The sequence below is a fragment of the Pristiophorus japonicus genome, chromosome 1, assembly GCF_044704955.1.
Source record: "Pristiophorus japonicus isolate sPriJap1 chromosome 1, sPriJap1.hap1, whole genome shotgun sequence".
NCBI lineage: Eukaryota > Metazoa > Chordata > Chondrichthyes > Pristiophoridae > Pristiophorus > Pristiophorus japonicus.
In genome coordinates this window covers 121837178-121863553 of record NC_091977.1, presented here as the reverse complement: position 1 = coordinate 121863553, position 26376 = coordinate 121837178, and the positions used below count along the sequence as shown (strand labels likewise).

General features: G+C 42.3%; 1 protein-coding gene across 1 annotated transcript; it reads right to left on the bottom strand.

The window, feature by feature from the left end:
- Positions 1-10901: 10901 nt before the first annotated feature.
- Positions 10902-24868, bottom strand: LOC139231118 (uncharacterized protein C9orf40-like). Its single transcript, XM_070862494.1, has 2 exons — positions 24421-24868; positions 10902-14698 (listed from the first exon to the last, which is right to left on the bottom strand). Exons 1-2 carry the CDS (start codon positions 24775-24777, stop codon positions 14522-14524), a joined length of 534 nt encoding a protein of 177 aa, XP_070718595.1. The 5' UTR covers positions 24778-24868; the 3' UTR covers positions 10902-14521.
- Positions 24869-26376: the final 1508 nt, after the last annotated feature.

The following is a 26376-nucleotide window of genomic DNA, read 5'->3' as shown; positions in this document are numbered from 1 at the left end:
TTGACCCTATTCCCACCAAATTGTTGAACACCCAATTTCGTTTTCTGGCTCCCATGTTAGTTTACATTGTTAACAGTTCTCTCTCCTCACATACTGTCCCCCTCTCCCTCAAATATGCTGTGATCACCCCTCTCCTCAAAAAAAACAACCCTCGACCCCTCCATCTTTGCAAACTGTTGCCCCATCTCCAACCTCCCTTTCCTCTCCAAAGTCCTTGAACATGTCGCCTCCCAAATCCATGCCCATCTTTCCCGCAATTACATGCTTGAATCCCTCCAATCTGGTTTATGCGCCTGCCACAGTACCGGAACAGCTCTCACCAGTCACAAATGACATTCTTTGTGACTGTGACAAAGGCAAACTATCGGTCCTTGTCCTTCTTGACTTGTCTACATCCTTTGACACGGTTGACCACTCTATCCTTCTCCAATGCCTCTCAACCGTCATCCAGCTGGGTGGGATTGCACTTGTCTGGTTCCATTCTTACCTATCTAACCATAGCCAGAGGATCACCTGCAATGGCTTCTCTTCCCGTCCCCGCATCATTACCTCTGGTGTCCCCCAAGGATCTATCCTTGGCCCCCTCCTGTTTCTCACCTACATGTTGCCCCTTGGTGACATCATCTGAAAACACAGCTTCAGTTTCCACATGTATGCTGATGACACCCAGCTCTACCTCAATGCCACTTCTCTTGACCCTTCCATGGTCTCTAAATTGTCAGACTGCTTGTCCGACATCTAGTTCTGGATGAGCAGAAATTTTCTTCAATTGAATATTGGGCAGACTGAAGCCATTGTTTTTGGTCCTGGCCACAAACTCTGTTCCCTAGCCATTGACTCCATCCCTCTCCCCAACTTCTGTCTGAGGCTGAACCAGACTGTTTGCAACCTTGGTGTCACATTTGACCCTGAAATGAGCTTCCGACCAATGACCATATATCTGCATCATAACTAAAACAGCCTATTTCCACCTCCATAACATTGCCCGTCTCCGCCTTTGCCTCAGCTCCTCTGATGCTGAAACCCTCATCCATGCCTTTGTTACTTCTAGACTTGACTATTCCAACACACTCCTGGCTGGCCTCACACATTCTACCCTACGTAAACTAGAGGTGATCCAAACGCGGCTGCCTGTGTCCTAACTCACGCCAAGTCCCACTCACCCATCACCCCTGTGCTCATGACCAACATTGGCTTCTGGTTAAGCAACACCTCGCGCTCTTCGAATTCTGCCCTCTTGAGCATTCCTGATTATAATCGTTCAACCATTGGTGACCATGCATTCTGTTGCCTAGGCCCCAAGCTCTGGAACTCCATGACTAAACCTCTCCACCTCTCTTTCCTCCTTCAAGACACTCCTTAAAACCTACCTCTTTGACTAATCTTTTGGTCACCTGCGCTAATTTCTACTTATGCGGCTCGGTGTCAAATTGTTTTATCTGATAATACTCCTGTGAAGTGCCTTGGGACATTTCACTACATTAAAGGCACTATATAAATACAAGTTATTATTGTTGAAGTCCCCATTTGCACCATTCCACTCATTTGGATTCCAGTAGCTGGCCAGCATCCAGTTCACTGTGAGCTCAGAAAGTGGAAACAGCAGGAAATACGGAAGATGAAGCCATCCCAGCTAATCCCTCCTCCTTTAAGAATGCCACGTTTATGCGGACAGACAAGTATCCACCTGCCACACCTCTGACCTTTCAGGCAGAGATCCAGCATAAATAAGTCTCACCACATTTCCCACATTGCTCACCAGAGAACCATCATAGTTATGGCCAAGGACATTCAGGGCCAAATATCTGAAATATTGAGTCCTTTTCAGAATCTCCTAGTTGAGTCTTAAATGATCATTATGTCCCATTTCTCCAATGAGATGGTTGTAAATATCAAACTGGGAACTGTTAAAACAAGGAAAAAATTACCTACCATTTTTCTTGTATGTTGTATTCTGCCTTGGAGACAAATTGGTTCTGTCCACCAGTTAATTTGTTATCAGTTGTACTTTTTAGGTGCAAATTGCAGCCTTCTGACCTTATGGTGGTTTGTTTGCGTTTTTGGTACTGGACGCAGCTCAAATAGATTCGTTTTGAGAACAATCCTTAGTAACCATTATGCATCTACAGCTTTCCTATTCATTCAACATTACAAGGTCCAAAGTAGTTGAAGATGCTATTAACTTGTCAGTATAGGCTATTTACATTATGAGACCGGCTGACTTAGTAACCTTAATGAGCATGTATATTTCCCTAGACAGTACTGGCATGCTCCTCTCTCCTCACACCTCCTCCCCAACAAATACACACAATAAAACACAAAATAATTACTTTCAGAAAACGGCTAAATTCCCAATGTATAACATTTCAGTGTAAATAAATATAATAGATATTTTGTAATATGAAGTCGGATGAGCCTCTGCTTCTGTCATAGCGATGACAAACTGGTTCTTCTATTATTCAAACAGAAACAAAATATTCCTTCCAAACTGTGTCTTTTAATAACACAGCAGAAAATTGATTACGGGTCTGCTGCTCAGTGTTACAAAGTAACTTGCTTAATGTCTTTGTCTGCAGATCTAGGCTAACTTAATGTCATTATGTGCAAAACCCAGGTTTAATTTTTAAAAGTTTCACCTTCGGTTCCTTTAACCTTCTAAAGAGCTGGAATCCCATCCTGCAGCTAGGAAGGCACTCAATCTCAACATTCTTTCTGCTGTTTTTCCTGAGATTCTCTGACAGTCAACAAACATACCTGGGTGGAATCCATACCAAATTGTCAATCTTAACAGCTTTTCAATGAAAGGGGTGTGACTATCTGGGAATACATTTCCACACAGAGTTGTCACATCCCATTGGCAACTGTTCATTTTTTTTAAAAGCAGTGCCTTATTCCCAAACTCCTTTCTCAATTGTCAAGTAAAGTTATTGTAATAACATGTCTAATGACATAATCTATAGGGAAATCCTTACAGAATGCAGTAGATTTGAAGGCAGCTGTTTTTCTTAATATATTCTTTAAAACATTTTTGGCACCTTCCGCTGCTGTCCTGACACATTTGTCTCTAATTAATTGGTAGTCAATGCTACAGTTGCAGGCCATAACAATTCAAACCAATATTTACATTACAATACTTGGTGAGATTAGTTATTTGTTTATCTTATAGGTATGTGAATATCATAAATTAAGAATAATGATTTAAAAATGGTAACAGGAGCAGGATGTATGTTATAGCTAGGGTTAAGGGGATTAAGGGGTATGGAGAGAAAGCAGGAAAGGGGTACTGAAGGAATTATCAGCCATGACCTTATTGAATGGCGGTGCAGGCTCAAAGGGCCAAATGGCCTACTCCTGCACCTATTTTCTATGTTTCTAAATGGAGACCTAAGCTGAAACTGCTAGGCCACTTGTTCCTTTATGTAGCTGTTTTTTCACACAAAATAAAGGGGAGTAAAATCAATAACATCCTTAGCTCTGCTGTTGTCTGTTGATACCTGGTGTTGAGCTTTCAGAGAAAGTTGGGGAAAATGTCCACTGGGGTAATTAAAATGACCAGACAGCCACTCTGCTGGAGTTATTCAATGATGGAGCGCTAAACACTTTGAGTATCTGTTCAACGTGGGTTTTGCTGTGATTTACACATTTAGAGACAACATTGATGGGAGAGGATGCAGGCTCCATTGGAGACTAAGCACTCACCCCAAAACTATCATTGACTTTTTTTTTTTAAAAACAGCCCACTGCAAAGTGCTCAACAGCACTTTAGTGTCAGCTGTGGCTCAGTGGGTAGCACACTTGCCTTTTAAGTCAGAAGGCTGTGGGTCAAAACCCATTTCAGGGACTTAAATCTAGGCTGACACTCCAGTGCAATGCTGAGGGAGGGCGGCACTGTCCGAGATGCTGTCTTTCAGATGAGACGTTAAACCCAGGCCCTGCCAGCCCTCTCAGGTGGACATAAAATATCCCATGGCACTATTTCGAGGTAGAGCAGGGGAGTTGTATCCTGGCCAATATTTATCCCTCAAAGCAACATAGCAAAAACAGATTATCTGATCATTATCACGTTGCTGTCTGCAGGAGTTGCTTAGACGTCCAGTGGTTGTGAAAGACGCTATATAAATGTAAGTATTTCTTTTAATCATCAGCACAGTGTCTCAAGCATTTTATTAAATGGGCAGTTTTTAATTTGGGGAATTAATACACAAAACAAGGTGCCATTCAGGGATCATATCCTAACTCTTTGATGCATTAGTTTTACACAATTGGTTGTAAATGAGGGTAAAATATAGTTTATTTGTTTCCATACACCCTTTCACAAACCACAAATAAAATAGCACGTATTACGACGCTGAGCTGTGTTACATACATTAATTAATATTGTAATTTTTCTATAAACGCGTTTATATATTTTGCTTTGCACTCCCGATTTCAGACTAGCGCATTGCTGAAGTGCTTCCTGGGTGAGAAATTGGGCTGTGGAGCTACTTCGGGGACAAGAAACGAACTTTGGAATCACAGGTGGTGAACAGCATGCAGGTTAAGTATTAAGCGAGATCCCTCGAATAGATCTACACACCTACCACCAGCACTACGAACCTGTCTCACAGAATACTGTCACATACTCCACTACTGTTAAACTAACTGTACAGTGCGAGTGTTAAAGATTGTTGTTGCTCGAATACAAGACGGTTGTGGTCTGGCTTTCTAGATCATGGCAAGATTTGTTACCTTAAACTGAACCTTCATTTAATTCGTCTTCTTCTGCTTGAAGGGGAAGAGGGATACCTTCGGATGACTCGATAGCAAAAATGAAACCTCGTAGACTTCCAAAGCATTGGCAAACAGAGGAATCCCTCCAGAGACCCCGAGACACACAGTGCCACCATAACACGGTATCTTAAAGACTGGCCAAGATTGACTGCACCACACTGATCCTTGAACCCTGGAGGTGGCGGTCTGTCACTTTCAGTTTTATTGGTCTGATGCAAATATAATTGAACCTTTCAGACTATGACGCCTAAAATCGGCAAGCCAATTTCGCGACACAACATTCTATTTTTTTCGCGTTTTAATGGGCGGAGTGAGTGTTTTATTATAACAAATGTGCCCGTTTGATAGTTTCGTTTCCAACACATCACACATTTTCAATTAGCTTGAAATATTCAGTAATAATTGTAGCCTTTTTAAAAAAAAAATATCAGGCAGTGTAATCACTGATAATGAGAAACCATTAGTCGCTGCTATCAGTTTGGTTATCCTCGCTAACAAAAATAAAAACACAAGCCAGTAGACCAAATATAGAAACAGACACAAACCCGCTAGATTTTTATTACAACGAACAGCACGTTTTTGGTATATGCTCGGAGGGAAAGCAATGGGAAGTTACTAATTACTAAAATCTATTTCCACTGGTCGGTGAGTCAGCAATTGGAGGGCATACGTTGAGCATCGTCACCAAAACAGCAAGGTGAGGTTGAGGGATTTTTTTTTGTACAGAGTGTTGTTAGTAATTGGCAGTGGTGGGAGCAGAATCCATAATAGTTTATGCATAGCAAGTGAATAAATAATTGAGAAAGAAAATGTTAAGAGTATGAGGAAAGGAGAAGGGAATGAAACGAGGAACTCGTTCTTTCAGAAAGCCAGCACAAGCCTGTCGGGGCAAAAAGTTTGAACTTGTGCTGAAACTCTGATTCAGAGCAAGATTTTCTCTCAATTACCAACTGAAAAGGGGATTCCTGGCCAGTTGGCGGGAAGGGAGATTTTGTTTCGATTGAGCATATAATTCCTTGCTTTTCATCAGATACTCATTCAATTTCGTTCGGCTAACTTGTCTATATCCTCCTGAACTATTTTACAGTCCTCCTCGCTACTCTACTTTTTGTATCATCGGCAAGTTTTGATGCGGTGCTTCCTTTGCCCAAATCATCCATCGGAGACAAAAGTGGACCTATCTCTTCCAACTCTTCTCCAATCCAATCAAAACCCATTTACCCTAACTTTTTGTTTCCCATCTATCAACCAACGTTTTAACTATGCTGTTCTGTTTCCCTATATCATAGGGAATTTTAAATCACAGGACACCTTGTCAAACGCATTCCGAAAATCAATGTCCAGCTCATCAAGCCAGGTGGTCACTTCTTCAAAAACACCTCTGACTTGCAAGACTCTGGTAAAAATAAAATTAATTAGATGTGTTCACCCAGAAAAATACTCTTTCCACTAGACTTTGGGCAGAAAATGCCGAAATTCATGTTTTTTTATTTACACAATACATGTAGACTCTAGTGGCAATGTTATACTGGTATTCAATTGTTAGGTGGGCTAGGAGCATGGATCTGTCAAAAACAACCAGCATCCTTGGCTAAAATGCCTCCTACAACACACTCATACTTTCTGATGGGTCAGCAATCGCAATCAAGCTTTTTAAACAATTCCATTATTTTTAAGCAAAGGGATTACATGCCGAACAAACAAATAGTTGCAGCCAACCACCTTGTCATACCAATATGGTGAGAAAAATACAGCGCGAAAGCTTATACCTTCCATAGCGTGTCTATTGGCATGCGTAATTTCCTCAAATGTAATCAAAGACATCGGTAGAAAAGGATCTCAATCATTTTCTATGTTGATACTAAATATTGGGAATCCTGGTCTAGGTAATATCTGCATTTCCCCAACCAGAGAGTAACGTGACCTTGTCAAACACATTCTGAAAAATCAATTTCCAGCTCATCTAGCCAGGTGGTCACTTCTTCAAAAAAAACCCCGACTTGCAGATACAAACAACCGTAAAAGTACTTAAAACAAATCTAGTTCTTCATGACTTGAAGTAAAACAGTTCTTCCATCTATCACAGGACTGGCCATAACTGGTCTTCTAAGAAGCACATCTTGCTAAAATATATGAATGTTGGAGATGCAAAGCAGGAGAGGAAGGAATTTTAATTCACACTTTAAGAGAGTTACACATTAAAATTGCTCTGGGTGGGATGCCTCATAATGCAAAGCGCCCTGGTAGACCATCGCCCAAATATATTGGGAAAGTACATCAGCATCATTAGTTGAATCCTACCTCACCCGTTTCGCAGCTTGCGTAACACTTGTTCAAGATAACTTTGAACAAGTATAAATGATCTTCTAAGACGGAGGATTAAACAATACCTTATTCACAAATTGAAACTGGAACTTTAGTTCCAGCACATTACGGGGCAGTGGGAACCCTTTGTGTTTTCACTTTATGAATATAATGATACAGTTATGAGATTCTTTTGATGATCAGCTGGGTTTGAGGTATTCTATCTATACTGAATACTGATGGTCTTCCAGTGCTATATTCATCTCATTATGGTTAATTCAAAGGCAAAAGTTTCTATTCGAGATGTCGCAGTGGGGAATTGTAGCATTGTTTACATTGACTTTACCATAAACACCAAAAAAATCAGTATAAACTTGAATTTTAAAAAGTCTAAGAATATAGTAGAATTTCTAAATCACCTAATTATTTTAGCACTATATATTAGAATTGGTAAATGTAATTTAATAAATGTTTTAATAAGCCCACATTATACTTGTGTGTATAGACGCTTATAAGAATCCACATCGTAATTTGCACAAGAATCGCAGTAATTTGCTCCGATATTGTTGTTGCATTAGATGGTTATTAAATTGCCTATGTACCAACGTATGATAGTCTAAGCAACACTGCACGGTAAAGTATTAAATCCAATGCAAAAAAATAAAATGACAGGACTTTCTTCCATTTTTACCAATAACCTGGATCTTCACTATTAAGTTGAACAAAAAATTAAAACTTACCATGTTTAACTGCACAAACTAAAAATCAAACATGATTATGCATCGGCCATTAAGTTGGAAAGTTTAATGTTTTCCTCTGATCCACACAGCCAATTTTCAAGACAGGAGTTTCAGCATTAGCAAGAATAAAGCATTCATTTTAAAATGAGCACAAAGTAAACGTTTCTTCAACTTAAAAACAAAGGAGGCGGCGCACTGCAAGTTATAAAATAAAACGGCATCGGCCAGGTGACTTAGATTTGTGTTTGAGCCCGAAGGCTTTTCCAAGAACCTGTATATAAACTGTACAAGGTGGCGAGTACTTTAAAAAGATACTGTACAATATGCTATTTGCTCTACGCCACCTAGAGCTTGCATACAGATTCACACCCAAATAGATGGTTATACCTGTTGTGCATTGTACTAGTAGAAATGGAATCAATTTCATTCATTAAATCAAATTAATGGCATGGTCCTTCCCGAATAAACTCAGTGAATTTACAGCTTATGGAACTGTAACCGAATAGTGTAACTCTCCTATGAAGCGCCTTGGGACGTTTTACTGGAGGCCACATAAATACAATGTTGAGTGCATCAGTTGTAAAACCAGAAGATGAGCAAACTTTACTTCTGGTCTGAAGACATTTCCTCATAGCTTGCAAAGTTACCAAAGATCATCGGCGACACAAAGAATCAATATAGAGAAAGTTACAATAGCATTTTCAAAATGAATCAGCACAGCAGTGAGATAAATTGATGCACCGATTCCAGCATACATTTATCTGGTCATCAGATAGATATTAAAAACTGAGGTCGTGGGAGATCCTCACTTTGAATATCACTAGAATTATCCCATTGTCAAAAGCAATGTCCCGATTGTTCCGGGAATACGGTCTATATCATTTGGTGCAAACACACCAAAGAGTTACACAAAAACAAAATATTGCAGATGCTGGAAATCTGAAATAAAAACAGAAAATGCTGGAAATACTCAGCAGGTCAGGCATCTCTGGAGAGAGAATCAGGTCGCTGACCTTTTGTCAGAACTGGAAAAAGTTAGAGCTGAAACAGATTTTCAGCAAGTGCAGGGGCATGGAAAAGAACAAAAGGAAAGGTCTTTGATAGGGTGGAAGGCAGGAGAGATTAAATGACATAAGGTACAATTGTACAAAACAAAAGGAAATAGTGATGGGACAAATAAAAGAAACAAAAGATGGGCCTGGAAGAGGTGAAATTGGATATAGCAGAATAATCAACTGCTGCCATCTGAAAAAACGGGGGCTGAGGTTATGGTCTGAAATTGTTGAACTCGATGTCGAGTCCAGAAGGTTGCAAAGTGCCTAATAGAAAGATGAGGTGCTGTTCCTTAAGCACATGTCCTGTATGTCCACAGATCCCTGAAGGTAGGTCAGGTAGATAAGATGGTTAAGAAGGCATACGGAATAAAGGCAAGAGCAGGGAGGTTATGCTTGAACTGTATAAAACATTAGTTAGGCTACAGCTTGAGTACTGCGTGCAGTTCTGATCACCACATTACAGGAAAGGTGTGATTGGGAGGGTATATAGGAGATTTCTGAGGTTGTTGCCTGGACTGGAGAATTTTAGCTATGAGGAAAGATTGGATAGCCTGGGGTTGTTTTCTTTGAAACACAGGCTGAGGAGAGACCTTATTGAGGAGTATAAAATTATGAGGGGCCTAGATTGAGTGGATAGGAGGGACCTATTTCCATTAGCAGAGGGGTCAACAACCAGAGGGCATAGATTTAAAATAATTGGTAGGAAGTTTAGAGGGGAAATTATTTCAGCCAGAGGGTGGTGGGGGTCTGGAACTCACTGCCTGAAAGGGTGATAGAGGCAGAAACCTTCACCATATTTAAAATGTACTTGGATATACACTTGAAGTGCCGTAACCTACAAGGCTACAGATCAAGAGTTGGAACGTGGGACTAGGCTGGATAGCTTTTTCGGCTGGCACGGACTTGATGTAAATTTCTACGATTCTTACATTAATTTTCATTAGAACAGTGTATGAGGCAGAGGACAGAGTAGGAGTGGAGAATTAAAGTGACAGGCGACCAGAACCTCAGGTCATGTTTGCGGACTGAACGGAGGTGTTCCACAAGCGGTCACCCAATCTGCATTTGGTCTCCCCCAGTGTAGAGGAGACCGCATCATGAGCAGCGAATACAGTACATTAAATTGTAAGTACAGGTAAATAGCTGTTTCAGCTGGAAGGAGTGTTTGGAGCCCTCGACGGTGGGAAGGCAGGTGTTGCATCTCTACGCTTGCACGGGAAAGTAACACGAGAAGGGGAGGGGATGTTGGGGGTGATTGAGGAGTGGACCAGGGTGTCACAGATAGTATCCATAGATTTCGAGGGTACCAATTTCCACATAGCTGAGTTTTCTTTAAAAAAAAAAATCAGTATACAATAAAGGAACAAGAATTAATGAAACCTACTGACACTATAACTTGCTCAATTTTTCTCTCAGTACTTGGTTATAAAGGCAGAATGTGCCTCTCATGTCTGTACTTCACTGAATGCACAATTCACTGCATCTGCCATTAAGAAATCCAAAGTAAATAACATCATGGTAGTAGATTGTTGCATTTAACTCTTCTCCAAACCCTTTTCTTTGTTCAATAGGATTGAATACTGGTGATTTAAATAATAGTAAAGGTAAAAGATGTGGACAAAATTAGAGCTGGGATCAGGTAATTACAAATATTTAACATTGCCATTTTTGTTATTCATTTCATAACAAAGAGCCCCAAAGGAGTCCAGGAAATAAAGAGGCAAAGAAAAAATATTTTTTTCCCCCCCAGAGTTGTCAGAATATGGGATGCAACACCTCACATAGCTATTGAAGTAGAGTTATCACTGCAATTAAAAGGAAATTAGATAAACAAAAAGAAAATATTAATATAGAGAAACGCAGAAAATTAGATTACAGTAGATAGTTCTAATATGGAGCTGCCGCAACAGGTAAGACAGGCTGATTAATTACATTTCTATGACATTGAAAACTGCAGACACAATTTTCAGAATGGCCAAAGTTTCTTCTAAAGTAGATCAAAGGATGGAAAAAATGCTATAAAATACAAATATTGAAAATAATATTTTACTCTTTAAAAGATTAACATTTTGTATAAAACAAATTCTTGAACATTCTGCATAATCACAGCAAAAGATGCAGCATTGGCATCATTCATTTCCTTTACAGAACCGTAGGTTTCCCTTTCAATATGAAATTTATTCTGTGCCTGGTAACAAGAAATACTAATAATATTGCCAATATCACATATCATTTAAAACATAAACAAAGCAGCAATTTAAAAAAAATCCTAGCTCAGGGACACCAGCACATGGAAGGAAAATAAAAGCTACATACTCATAACTGGGTGCAACTTCTCAACCTCTCTCTGCACCACCGCCACCCCCCCCCCCCCAAAAAAAACTTACCTACTCATACTTTTGATTCATTTACGCATTGCACAACACACATACCCATTTCCTTCAAATATAAACTTAAAGTTAGACACAACAAGCAACTTTCACATTGCTCAGAAACTGAGTTTACCAGCAAAAACTGTGACTGTCCAATTTTATTTCAGTGATGGATTATGCCGTGCTCCATCCTGCTGTCCAAGAAGTGATTGATTCAATTAACATAAAACAAAACGTAACTGAACTGAACTAATCCTGTCCTGCTGACATCAGGATTGCTAATGGGGATAACACTGATTTACCCACTGACAGAAGCAGGGAGAAAAGTAACTAATTAGATTGTGGATCCCAGTTACAACCATCAAGAAGTCCAGGCCCATAACCCTCATCCCCCGCCCCCCGCGTGTACAAAAACCCAGGATAGGGAAAGGGTGGAGAAGGAAGAAAAGGGAAACATTTTGACAAGTAAAAACATTTTCAACATTAGGAATATTTCTAGAATACACATTCTATTTGACCAACTCATGGCTGCTCCGCTTGTATAGCACAATTTAGCTGACTCAAACAGCTGATAGTTGAAAACAAACTGATGTTAAATGCATTCATGCGTGAGACTATAAACAGCCCTCTCCACTTCAAATATGTTCTATTCTTACACACTTTGGCAAAATAACTAGCTGTATGTCTGTTGTGTATGGTCAAAGTACACTTCACCTAAGATCACTAGATTTACTTTAGGTCTTAATTATTTAAATTAGAGGGAAAGGAATAATCTAGTGGGTGCTATTTGTTGTTAAAATACTCTATTTTAGAGATTTGTTGTTGGGATGATGGCAAATTAGCAGCGTTCACTGTCTATCCACCTTTGAAACTTGCATGCACAGACACATGTGGAAATCCCGAAGTTGCAGTCAATCATTGACAGCTCCGAAACAGACTGCACTGTGCCACCCCCACAGAACCAGAAATCTATAATCAGACAAATCATTGAAACTGCCAAAAACTTTGACTCTTCCGCAGTAAGTGCGGCATTAAATTCCCTACTAAAAAAGTTAGACCCAAAGGGATTAGGTGTAACTGAGGTTTTCACAGTGTTATTACTGCTAACAAAAATGTTAAGGGTCTTGAAAATTAATTTTAATTTTGTGCAGTGTGAAATTTGTCCATTTTAATAAAAATTAAGAATTTCAAATTTTTTTTTAAAAAGTTTGTCCATCTTTATTTCAGGTTTGCCTTTTCCCCATGTAAGAGCCCCAATCTTTGTTTTGTTCTAACTATTTTAAAAAGTTATAATTTTAAGAACATACTCATTTCCTTGCTTGCAGTTTGGGAGAGAATGCTGCATTTTGATTGGCTGCTAAGACAGCTTGTTGACATCACAGCAGTTTGCACAAGGAGATCCCCACTACAGTTCTTTGATTTGAAGTGAAAGTTGGAAAATCCAAAGTCCTCGACACTGGGATTGCAAGATCCATACTTCGGGGCCTGCAAATTCCGGACCAATAGCCTCAAAACATTTTTTTTAATAAATGTGAATTTTCTTATCCAGAGGTCTTCAAGACAAAACTTCTTCCCTGCTAACTCACTCCAACGACATGGAAATGAGAAGCATTTCCACGTACATCAGCTGGGGCTGTGATGCCACAGACCAGTCAGTGTTGCACTGGAACCCACAACCTGTGCCCAACCTGCATTGTCGGTCTATAGCATGATTTCACAAGATCCCAGTTTGAGAGCAGTTTTCAAGCACCCCAAAGTCATGGCACCTATTGTTTCCTATGTCCTGCTATAGAATACAGGTGATACCACTTTAGCTTAGCAGGGAGAGCAGACTCAAGGTGAAGAAAATGACAAAAAAACAATATAGTACCAGAATGTATCAATCAGCAAAAATGAGAAAAGTACTTGGAACAAAAAGGACTCTCCCTGAACGTTCTTTCCCCATTAATATCAAAGAAAATACACAAAGATACAGAAATATTTGATTGTAATTTGAGATCATTCAAAGCCCACAACTCACTGACCAAAAAAATGAATTCACAATGGTTAATATATCTCACATTTTGATGAGTTTTAATCCCAATACCACTAGAAGGTTCAGAGGAAACTCCATCTAGCTGCATCAACCAGTTTATTTTATTTTCACCTCATGCAATAAAGCAGAATTTGAAAGAAAATGGCTACTCAAATGTCAGCAGCCGAATTACTGTAATATATTAACTCTGAAACACAAATTTGCATTTAAAATGAACACTTTCCTTGTGTTACGTCCCCTTTTGTTCTCACTATTCTTTCTGTCCTTTATTTAAATTTGGATCGCAAAGGCTGTGATTGCATTGGTGATTGATATTTCACGTACAAATCACTTCAAGAGCAGTCTGCTGCCAACAAATAAACTCACTGGCAGCCCAAATAAGTCAAATCGGCTGCGGTGCTCAGAGTTAACACTGATGATTTGGGTTAGTGTTTGCCTCTTGCTTACTATCAGGTCAAGAGAGCAGCTTAGTTTCATATTAATCCTCGGCTGTGAGTCCTTACTATCAAAAACTCACCAACACTCCGTCAAGGCTCACACATGAAGATTGGTCATTTGGATACCATACCGGAGGATGTTAGTGTGATACTAGAGAAATCACACCCAATCATGATCAATGCCTTCGAGGAGGGAAATGAGGGGCAAACTGCTTAAAAATTTAAATCCATATTGTACATGCTTTTGTTTATATTCATTAGTAATAAGGCTGCATGTAACACCCGACTGGCTTTATTACTGTAATATCGTTTTAGCATCAGTGTATCAGCTGAAAACTAAAATTGACTAGGAAGAAGTTGTCACAATTAGGTTTAACCCAAATCCCAGTGACAGTCTGAAGTCCATGATAAAACTGCTGTTTGCCTATTCATTGGACATCTGTTGCCTCTGGGGCAGGCACCACAAAACTTAATCAGGGCATTGCATTTCTCAGATCATTTCAACCTCTATCAGGTAATGATTACACATTTATTCACAATTTTATTATACTGTTTCCTGCATACTCGGACAGCATAGTTACTTTGAAAGCCTATGGACCTTTAATATTCTCCCCAAAGCCTGTGACCCACCAGACAACCTGCACAAGAAAAATATTTTAGGAAATATAGATCACTCACAAGAATAAGGATTTTTACAAAAACTGTGGATGCCTACTGCACCCTCTCCTTTCCTTAGAGAAAACTCCGAACCTTAATTAATTTCAAAATATGCAAACAGAATTTTGCTTTTAAACTGTTTATGACAATTTCAGTTCTGCAGCTCCATCTCTATGTCTCCTGCCTCTTCTGGACCTTCACAATTCATTTCTTCAGCTGTCTTCAGCTGTCCAAAATCCTCAATCTCAGCCACCTGAACAGTAGGCAAAGGAACTCTCCAAAACTGAAATGAGTTGTATTGACAAGGCACTTCATCCCACGATGCATTCTAGAAGGAAAATAATACAAAGTATTTAAAAATAGCATCAAGGCCCAGTGAGCGAGTACAAAAAATGTCACCCAAATGCAAGAGCAGAGAACATTTGGATATGTGAACAACTTGTATTTAAATAGTGCCTTTGACACCCCAATGCATTTCCCAGGTGCATTATCAAATAAAATTTGACACCGAGCCACATAAGGAGATATTAAGGCAGATGACCAAAAGCTTGGTCAAAAGGGTACGGTTTAAGGAGCATCTCAAAAGATGAAACAGGGGCAATATAGAAAATAGGTGCAGGAGTAGGCCATTCGGCCCTTCGAGCTTGCACCACCATTCAATATGATCATGGTTGATCATGCAACCTCAGTACCCCATTCCTGCTTTCTCTCCATACCCCTTGATCCCTTTAGCCGTAAGGGCCATATCTAATTCCTTTTGAATATATCCAACGAACTGGCCTCAACAATTTTTTGTGGTAGAGAATTCCACAGGTTCACAATTCTCTGAGTGAAGAAGCTTCTCCTCATCTCGGTCCTATATGGCTTACCCCTTATCCTTAGACTGTGACCCCTGGGTCTGGACTTGCCCAACATCGGGAACATTCTTCCTGCATCTAACCTGTCCAATCCTGTCAGAATTTTATATGTTTCTATGAGATCCCCTCTCATTTTTCTAAACTCCAGTGAACACAGGCCCAGTCGATCCAGTCTCTCCTCATATGGCAGTCCTGCCATCCCGGGAATCAGTCTGGTGAGCCTTCGCTGCACTCCCTCAATAGCAAGAATGTCCTTCCTCAGATTAGGAGACCAAAACTGAACCCAATATTCCAGGTGAGATCTCACCAAGGCCCTGTACAGCTGCAGCAAGACCTCCCTGCTCTTATACTCAAATCCCCTAGCTATGAAGGCCAACATGCCATTTGCCGCCTTCACCACCTGCTGTACCTGCATGCCAACTTTCAATTACTGATGTACCATGATACCCAGGTCTTATTGCACCTCCCCTTTTCCTAATCTGTCGCCATTCAGGTAATATTCTGCCTTCATGCTTTTACCACCAAAATAGATAACCTCTTCCAAAATAGAGAGGCGGAAAGGTGTGGGGAGGGGAGGGGCAGAGAAGGCACAGCCAAAAACGGTGGAGCGATTAAAATCGGGAATACGCAAGAGGCCAGAATTGGAGTACCGCAAGAGGGTTGTAGGGCTGAAGGAGGTTACAGAGATAGAGTGGGATGAGGCCATAGAGGGATTTGAAAATAAGGATGAGCATTTTAAAATCGAGGTGTTGCTTAACCAGGAGCCAATGTAGGTCAGCGAGCACAAGGATGATGGATGAGCGGGACTTGGTGCGAATTAAGACATGGGCAGCAGAGTTCTGGATGAACATAAGTTTATCATCATCATCATCATAGGCAGTCCCTCAAAGGGAGGATGACTTGCTTACACGCCAAAAAAGGATGAGTTCACAGGTGTTTCGATGAAGGGGCCAATATTCCAGGTCCCGAACTACATTGTGAAGAGTGGAAGATGCCTGTGCTTGGATTTTTTTAACGTGTGGTGGCCGTTGCACATCAGCCATAAGTTTATGGAGGGTGGAAGATGGGAGGCCGGCCAGGAGTTTGTTGGAACAGTAAAGTCTGGAGAAAACAAAGGAATGGATGAGGGTTTCAGCTGCAGATGAGCTGAGGCACAGTTGGGCGATGTTACAGGAAAGATGTGATTGCACTAGAGAGGGTACAGAGGAGATTTACGAGGATGTTGCCTGGACTGGAAATTTTTAGCTAGGAGGAAAGATTGGATAGGCTGGGGTTGTTTTCTTTGGAACAGAGGAGGCTGAGGGGAGACCTTATTGGAGGTGTATAAAATTATGAGGGGCCTAGATAGAGGGGATAGGATGGACCTATTTCCCTTAGCAGAGGGGTCAACAACCAGGGGGCATAGATTTAAAGTAATTGGTAGAAGGTTTAGAGGGGATTTAAGAGGAAATTTCTTCACCCAGAGGGTGGTGGGGGTCTGGAACTCACTGCCTGAAGGGGTGGTAAAAGCAGAAACACTCACCACATTTAAAAAGGACTTGGATGTGCTGAAACCTACAGAGCTATGGACCAAGAGCTGGAAAGTGGGATTAGGCTGGATAGTTCTTTGTTGGCCGGCGCGGACACAATGGGCCGAAATGGCCTCCTTCCATGCTGTAAATTTCTATGTTTCTATGAGTCTAGGTGGAAATATGTTGGCTTAGTGATGGCGCGGATATGTGGTCAAAAGCTTATCTTGGGGTCAAATACGATACCAAGGTTGCAACAGTCTGACTTGGCCTCAGACAGTTGCCAGGGAGAGGGATGGAGTCACTAGCTGTGTTTCTGGATCATTTCGCCAAGGGGCAGCATGTAGAGGAGAAAGATGAGGGGGCCAAGGATAGATCCTTGGGGGACACCAGAGGCAACAGTGCGGGTGCAGGAAGAGAAGCCATTGCAGGTGACTCTTACTATTGTATCGAGCAGCCTACGGTTTCATTAAGTATCTAATGCAGAACAAAGGGAGAGGCTAGCATATAAGAACATAAGAAATAGGAACCGGAGTAGGCCATATGGCCTCTCGAGCCTGCTCCGCCATTCAATAAGATCATGGCTGATCTGATCATGGACTGATCATCCCTGCCCGCTCCCCATAACCCCTTATTGTTTAAGAAACTGTCTATTTCTGTCTTAAATTTATTCAATGTCCCAGCTTCCACAGCTCTCTGAGGCAGCAAATTCCATAGATTTACAATCCTCAGAGAAGAAATTTCTCTTCATCTCGGTTTTAAATGGGTGGCCCCTTATTCTAAGATCGTGCCCTCGAGTTCTAGTCTCCCCCTTCAGTGGAAACATCCTCTCTGCATCCATCTTGTCAAGCCCCCTCATAATCTTATAAGATCACCTCTCATTCTTCTGAATTCCAATGAGTAGAGGCCTAACCTACTCAACCTTTCCTCATAAGTCAACCCCCTCATCCCCAGAATCAACCTAGTGAACCTTCTCTGAACTGCCTCCAAAGCAAGTATATCCTTTCGTAAATATGGAAACCAAAGCTGCACGCAGTTTTCCAGGTGTGGCCTCACCAATACCTTATATAGCTGTAGTAAGACTTCCCTGCTTTTATACTCCTTTGCAATAAAGGCCAAGATATCATTGGCCTTCCTGATCACTTGCTGTACTTGCATACTATCCTTTTGTGTTTCATGCACAAGTAGCCCCCAGGTCCCGCTGTACTGCGGCACTGTGCAATCTTTCTCCATTTAAATAATAACTTGCTCTTTGATTTTCTTTCTGCCAAAGTGCATGACCTCACACTTTCCAACATTATACTCCATCTGCCAAATTTTTGCCCACTCATTTAGCCTGTCTCTGTCCTTTTGCAGATTTTTGTGTCCTTCTCACACATTGCTTTTCCTCCAATCTTCGTATCGTCAGCAAACTTGGCTACTTTACACTCAGTCCCTTCTTCGAAGTCGTTAATATAGATTGTAACTAGTTGGGGTCCCAGCACTGATCCCTGCAACACCCCACTAGTTGCTGGCTGCCAACCAGAGAATGAACCATTTATCCCGACTCTCTGTTCTCTGTTAGTTAGCCAATCCTCTATCCATGCTAATATATTACCCCCAACCCCGTGAACTTTTACCTTGTGCAGTAACCTTTTATGTGGCACCTTATCAAATGCCAATATCATGAGCTATTAAGATACTGAAGCAGTGGTGGTAGCAGAATCTAATAGTTTTAAAAGGGAAGTGGATAACTATTTGATAAAGAAAAAAAAACCCTTTCTATTGGCAGGCAGTTTGCTGCCCTGAAGTCCAAACCATAATACATCTCTGAAAAAGGCAGCACCAGATCTATCTTAAAACATTAATCCATAACCATAGTTACTTAAATTAGTCATCCATTTTCCCTTCATACTTTCCCTGGTAGACTACTCTGAGTGTTTGGTGTGTTCCACCGATGGTGAAGTGATCCCATTTTCACCATAGCTTTTTGCAGAGCAAGAGTAGATTTGAGCCAGTAGAAGAGCTCCAATGTTATCACATCTCTGGTGGTGAGCTTCCTGTTATAGCACAGAAATAGGCCATTGGCCTATCAAGTTTATGTTGGTCTTTTTCACCACATATGGTCTATTCCCATGCTCCTACTTGCTCCCTTTAATCATCTTTTTTTAAGCAGTCATCTAATTCCTTTTTGTAAGAAGCTATGGACTGAGCTTCAACAATGGCCCGTTTCCACATTCTAACCAAGATTTCTGTAAAGACATTTATTTATTACCTCTCCCCTTCATTCTCTTGATTATTTTAAACTTCAATATTATCTTGCTAACCAATACAAAAACTATTATTTACCTTTTCTTATTATTTACTCTTCAAGATTTCTACTGTCACCCCTTAACCTTCTCAGTTCTGGTGAAAAAAAAACTTCGAAAGTGCATCTTCATATCCATCATCTATAGCTACTGTCTCCAAAAGCCTATACCTCAGGAGGGATCATGTAATTCTCAGCGAATCTCCACATCCATTTTTATAAACATACAGGAATCATAAAACAGTACAGCACAAAAGGAGGCCATTCGGCCCATCGAGTCTGTGCCGGCTTATTCGAAAAGCAATCCAGTTGGTCCCACTCCCCCGTTCTTCCCACTCCCTTATGAAGGCTACTATTGAATCTGTATCCACCACCCCATCAGGCTGTGCATTCCAAATCCTAAACAGTTTTGCGTAAAAATGTTTTTCTTCACGTCACCTCTGGTTCTTTTGCCAATCACCTTAAATCTATTCCTTCTGGTTATTGACCCTTCAACCATTGGAAACAGTTTCTCTTTATTTACTCTATCTAAATCCATTCATGATTTTAAACACCTCTATCAAATCTCCTCTTAACTTTCTCTGTTCTAAGGAGAACAACCCCAGCTTCTCCAGTCCATCCACATAACCATAATGCCACATCCCTGGAACCATTCTAGTGAATCTCTTCTGTGCCCTCTCCAAAGCCTTCACGTCCTTCCTGAAGTGTGGTGCCCAGAATTGGACACAATACTCCAGCTGGGGCCAAACTAGTGTTTTATATAGGTATAGCATAACTTCCTGGCCTTTATTGTCCTTTCTGCATCTATTTATAAGGCCGAGGATTCCATATGCTTTATTAATTGCTTTGTTAACCTGCCCTGCCACATTCAAAGATTTGTGCACAAGCACGCCAAGTCTCTTTCGTCTTACACCCCCTTGAAAATTGTACCTTTTAGTATGTACTGTCTCTCTTCATTCTTCCTGCCAAAATGTATCAGCTCACACTTTTCTGCATTGAATTTCATCTGCCATGTGTCTGCCCATTCCACCAGCCTGCCCATGTCTTCTTGAAGTCTATTACTATCTTCATCACTGTTTACTACACTTCCAAGTTTTGTCTCATCTGCAAATTTTTTAATTGTGCCCTACACCCCCAACTAATGTTCCCTCTCATTTTTATTTAAGGTGCGCTGTCCTTTTAACTGGTTGCGCGGCCCATTCAAATTTTTGCACATGCACAAATTCTCCTATATAAAAGCCAGTGAACTGCCTGTGTGGGACCTCCAGACTGCTTTAGTGGGAACATTAGCCCCAAGTCCAAGTCATTAATGCATATCAAAAACAGCAGTGGTCTTAGTGCTGAACCTTGGGGAACTCCATTGTATATCTCCCTCCTGTCCGAAAAACAGCCAACCACCACAACTCTGCTACCACTTAGCCAATTTTTGTATCACTGCTGCTAATGTCCCTGGCTCTCTTATTAGTCCATACTTGTCCCAAGTGGCTGCTAATTTTCTCCCAGATTATTGATTCTAAAAGCTTCCCCACCACTGATGTTAAACTGACTGGCCTGTAATTGCTAGGTTTATCCTTCTTCCCTTTTTTGAACAAGGGTGTAACATTTGCAATCCTCCAATCCTTTGACACCACCCCCATACTGAAAGAGAATTGGAAGATTGTGGTCAGCATCTCCACAATTTCTACCCTTACTTCCCTCAGCAACCTAGGATGCATCCCATTTGGACCAAGTACCTTATCTATTTTAAGTACTATCAGCCTTTCTAGTACCTCCTCTTTATTTTTATCTCATCCAGTATACCGGAAACCTCCTGGTTTAGCATAGCTTCAGCAAAGTCCTCTTCCTTGGTTAACATAAATGCAAGGTACTCATTTAGTACCTCAGCCATGTCTTCTGCCTCCATCAATAGATCTTCAATTTGGTCCCTAATTGTCCCCACCGCTCCTCTGTCAACCCTTTTACTGTTAATATGCTTGGAGAAGACCTTTGAATTTTATGTTAGCCGCCAAACTATTCTCATATTTTCTCTCTGCCCTTATTTCCCTTTATCACTTGTCCATTGGACTTTTTATATTCAACCTGATTCTCCCTTGTTTTATCAAGCTGACATCTGTCATACAGCCCCATTTTCTGCTTCATCCTAATCTCCAATTCATTCGTCATCCAGGGAGCTCTGACTTTAGCTGCCTTCCTTTTCCTCCTTGTGGGAATGCACCTAGACTTAACCAACCCATCTCCTCTTTAAAGGCCGCCTATTGCTCCATTACATTTCTGCCTGCCAGTCTTTGACTCCAAGTTAACTGGGCCAGATCCCTCCTCAGTTCAATAAAATTAGCTCTCCTCCAATGAAGTATTTTTATTCTAGATTACTACTTGTCCTTCTCCATAACTAATCTAAACCTTACAATACTATGGTCACTACTCCCACGATGCTCCCTGACTGACATTCTCCACGTGACCCACCTCATTCCCCAGGACTAGATCCAGCAATGCTTCCTTCCTCATTGTGCAGGAAACATACCGATCAAGAAAATTCTCCTGAAATTCCTCCCCTTCTCTGCCCTTAACATAATCACTGTCCCATTCAAAATTGGGGTAGTTAAAGTATCCCATTATCACTACTCTATAGTTCTTGCACCTCTCAGTAATTTCTTTGAAAATCTGCTCCTCTATCTCCTTCCCATCATTTGGTGGCATATAAAATACACCAAGTAGCATAATAGCTCCTTTATTGTTTATTACCTCCAACCAAATAGATTCTGTCTTTGACCCCTTCCATGACATTCTCTCTTTCTAGCAATGCAATATTTTCCTTAAGCAAAACTTCTATCCTTTCTCATTCCCCATCTTTCCTGAATACCTTGTAACCAAGAATATTAAGTATCCACTCCTCCCCTTTTTTTGAGCAGAGTCTCAGTTATCGTCACTACATCACATTCCCATGTGATTATTTGGGCCTGCAGCTCACCAATCTTATTAACCACACGTTGTGCATTTACACACATGCACTCCAAACCTAACTTAGACCTCTTTATATTTTCGATGATCCCACCTAATTCTGTATTATTTCTAACTCTAACCGTCTCTCCCAGTCCCATATGCACCTTGTTTCTACTGGTTAATACAACATCTTGGTTCCTAACCCCTTGGCGAATTAGTTTAAACCCACCCCCACAGCACTAATTAACAGGTTCCTCCTGCCACAGAACTGGTCCCAATGCCACAGGAACCTGAAGCCTTTCTCCTGCACTAAGTGGCTAGCCATTCTTAACCTGTTAAATCCTCCTATCTCTATTCTCACTAGCTCGTGGCACTGGGAGCAATCCAGAGATTACTACTTTTGAGGTTCTGCTTTTTAACCTCACTTGCTCCTTAGAAGTCTGACTGCAGGATCTCAACCTTCTTCCTCCCCATGTCCGGCTGGGACTACGACTTTTGGTTCTTCCCCTTCCTCCCGCAGAATGTTCTGGACCCTCTCTGTGATGTTCCTCACCCTGGTGGCAACATACCATGCCAGTCTTACGTCAACGGTAGCAGAACTGCCTGACCCCATGACTATTGAATCCCCAATTACCATCTTGCCCCTAAGCTGTGGAATTCCCTTTCTATAACTTTTCTCTCCTGGCCACTATTATCTCTCAACCAACACCACTAAAAACAGATTATCCGGTCATCATTACATTGCTGATCAACCTCGAGGGTCTATGGAGCGTCCTCCTCTGTTTCGGATGCCCCCAAAAGTTTGTCAACATCCTTCGCCTACTCCACAACGACATGCAGGCCATAATCCTTACCAACGGATCCATTACAGACCCAATCCACGACCGGGGTCAAATAGGGCTGGCGGCATTGCTCCAACCCTTTTCTCAATCTTCCTCGCTGCCATGCTCCACCTCACAGTCAACAAGCTCCCCGCTGGAGTGGAACTAAACTACAGAACCAGTAGAAACCTGTTCAACCTTCGCCGTCTCTAGGCCAGGTGCAAGACCACCCCAACCTCTGTCGTCAAGCTACAGTAAGCGGACGCCTGTGTCTGCGCACATATAGAGGCTGAACTCCAGGATATAGTCGATGTATTTACTGAGCCGTACAAAAGCATGGCCTTATGCTAAACATCCATAAGACAAAGGTCCTCCACCAGCCTGTCCTCGCCTCACATCACTTCCCCCCAGTCATCAAGATCCACGGTGCAGCCCTCGACACGTGGACCATTTCCCATACCTCAGGAGCCTATTATCAACAAAAGCAGACATTGATGTGGAGATTTAACACCACCTCCAGTGCGCCAGTGCAGCCTTCGGCCACCTGAGGAAAAGAGTGTTCGAAGACCAGGCTCATGGTCTACAGGGCTGTAATAATACTCGCCCTCCTGTATGGCTCAGAGATATGGACGATGTACAGAAGACACCTCAAGTCGCTGGAGATATATTACCAACAATGTCTCCGCAAGATCCTACAAATCACCTGGGAGGACAGACGCACCAACATCAGTGTCCTCGTTCAGGCGAACATCCCCAGCATTGAAGCACTGACCACACTCGATCAGCTTCACATGGGCAGGCCACATAGTTCACATGCCAGACACGAGACTCTCAAAGCAAGTGCTTTATGCGGAGTTCCTTCATGGCAAACGAGCCAAAGGTGGGCAGCGGAAACATTACAAGGACACCCTCAAAGCCTCCCTGATGAAGTGCGACATCACCACTGACACCTGGGAGTCCCTGGCCAAAGACTGCCTTAAGTGGAGGAAGTGCATCCGGGAGGGCACCGAGCTTCTCGAGTCTCAACGCCGAGAGCATGAAGAGGTCAAGCGCAGACAGCGGAAGGAGCATGTGGCAAACCAGTCCCACCCACCCCTTCCCTCTGCGACTGTCTGTCCCACCTGTGACAGAGTCTGTGGCTCTCGTATTGGATTGTTCAGCCACCAAAGAACTCACTTCAGGAGTGGAAGCAAGTCTTCCTCGATTCCGAGGGACTGCCGATGATGATGAGGATCGTGGGCGCTTGCTGCACGCAAATTGGCTGTTGGGTTTCTTACGTTACAACAGTGTCAACTGAACTGGAAGTTAAAAGGAGAATGGTCCTTGTCAAAGGCTGCAGAGCAGTCAAGAAGGGATAGTGCACCAAGGTCACAGAGGATGTCACTTGTAACTTTTATTAGAGCAGCTTCAGTGCTTTTGCATTAAGAGGCCGCAAAATTGACCAGGTTTGAACTTTAGTTAATGAACTGCACATCTACTCTCGTGTAAAAGTAGAGTAACCTGCCCTCTTAACCGGCATTTGCTGCGCTGGCCAATTCCTCTTTAAATAATACCAACTGAGCGATTTCAAACCCCCAACAGCAACAAACAATAAAAATCTGACTGTAATAGGACGCGCGTGTCCAACAACTCATTACCTCTGGCGGCCCTGCTCTCCGTGCAGTGCCAGTGAGGCTGCTGCTGGTGGGGCAGGTGTCCCGCGGCTCCCCCACCCCCAGTCCCCGCGCGCCAGGTGCCCAGGAGTGGCCGAGCCTCGCGCTCCTGTCCCGGGGCTCGGGCCCGCGCCTCGCGCTCTCCAGTCTCTTGCACTCGGGCTCCAGCAGCCTGCCTGGATCTGGCTCTGAATCCTGCCCCTCCTCCGCCTGCAGCTTCCTCTTCGTGCTGTTGTCGCGGCTGATCAGGGGGTCCACGCTCTTGTAATCTACAAATATGGAAATAAAGCGTTTGCTCGGTAGGCAATACGGCAGAATATCTTCAGCTTTCCTCTTCGACATCAGCCGCTTAAAGTTGTGTGCTCCGTTTCGCTCCACAAACCACTCAAATTCAAAACCCCCTCCTTCTGCTGTGAACCAACGCTTTCACAAGACGGCTTGCTCGTCGCAACAATAATCACAAAATATTGTACTGCCATCCAGCGATTGGAGGCTCAAATTGCAGGGAAACGGGCCAGTAAATATCGCAGGGAATGAACTCCAGACATTCCAGAGAAAGGTGGTCATGCACTGGCCCTGGTGGGGGTGCTCACTCTGGCTGGCTGCCGAGAACAAGCTTGAGACCATCTGCCCACCCGTGACAGGGACTGGAGGGTGCACTAGACATGGGGGAAACATTATTATTCCAAATAAGTTTCCTATGTATTTTTATGATTTGGGTTTAAGAAACATAGAAAATAGATGCCGGAGTAGGCCATTCGGCCCTTCGAGCCTGCACCGCCATTCTATGAGTTCATGGCTGAACACAACTTCAGTACCCCATTCCTGCATTCTCACCATACCCCTAGATCCCCCTAGTAGTAAGGACTACATCTAACTCCTTTTTGAATATATTTAGTGAATTGGCCTCAACAACTTTCTGTGGTAGAGAATTCCACAGGTTCACCACTCTCTGGATGAAGAAGTTTCTCCTCATCTCGGTCCTAAATGGCTTACCCCTTATCCTTTGACTGTGACCCCTGGTTCTGGACTTCCCCAAAATTGGGTACATTCTTCCTGCATCTAACCTACCTAAACCCATCAGAATTTTAAACGTTTCTATGAGATCCCCTCTCATTCTTCTGAACTCCAGTGAATACAAGCCCAGTTGATCCAATCTTTCTTGATATGTCAGTCCCGCCATCCCGGGAATCAGTCTGGTGAAACTTCGCTGCACTCCCTCAATAGCAAGAATGTCCTTCCTCATGTTAGGAGACCAAAACTGTACACAATACTCCAGGTGTGGCCTCACCAAGGCCCTGTACAACTGTAGCAACACCTCCCTGCCCCTGTACTCAAATCCCCTCGCTATGAATGCCAACATGCCATTTGCTTTCTTAACCGCCTGCTGTACCTGCATGCCAACCTTCAATGACTGATGTACCATGACACCCAGGTCTCGTTGCACCTCCCTTTTTCCTAATCTGTCACCATTCAGATAATAGTCTGTCTCTCTGTTTTTACCACCAAAGTGGATAACCTCACATTTATCCACATTATACTTCATCTGCCATGCATTTGCCCACTCACCTAACCTATCCAAGTCACTCTGCAGTCTCATCGCATCCTCCTCGCAGCTCACACTGCCACCCAACTTAGTGTCATCCGCAAATTTGGAGATACTACAATTAATCCCCTCGTCTAAATCATTAATGTACAGTGTAAACAGCTGGGACCCCAGCACAGAACCTTGCGGTACCCCACTAGTCACTGCCTGCCATTCTGAAAAGTACCCATTTACTCCTACTCTTTGCTTCCTGTCTGCCAACCAGTTCTCAATCCACATCAGCACATTACCCCCAATCCCATGTGCTTTAACTTTGCACAGTAATCTCTTGTGTGGGACCTTGTCGAAAGCCTTCTGAAAGTCCAAATGCACCACATCAACTGGTTCTCCCTTGT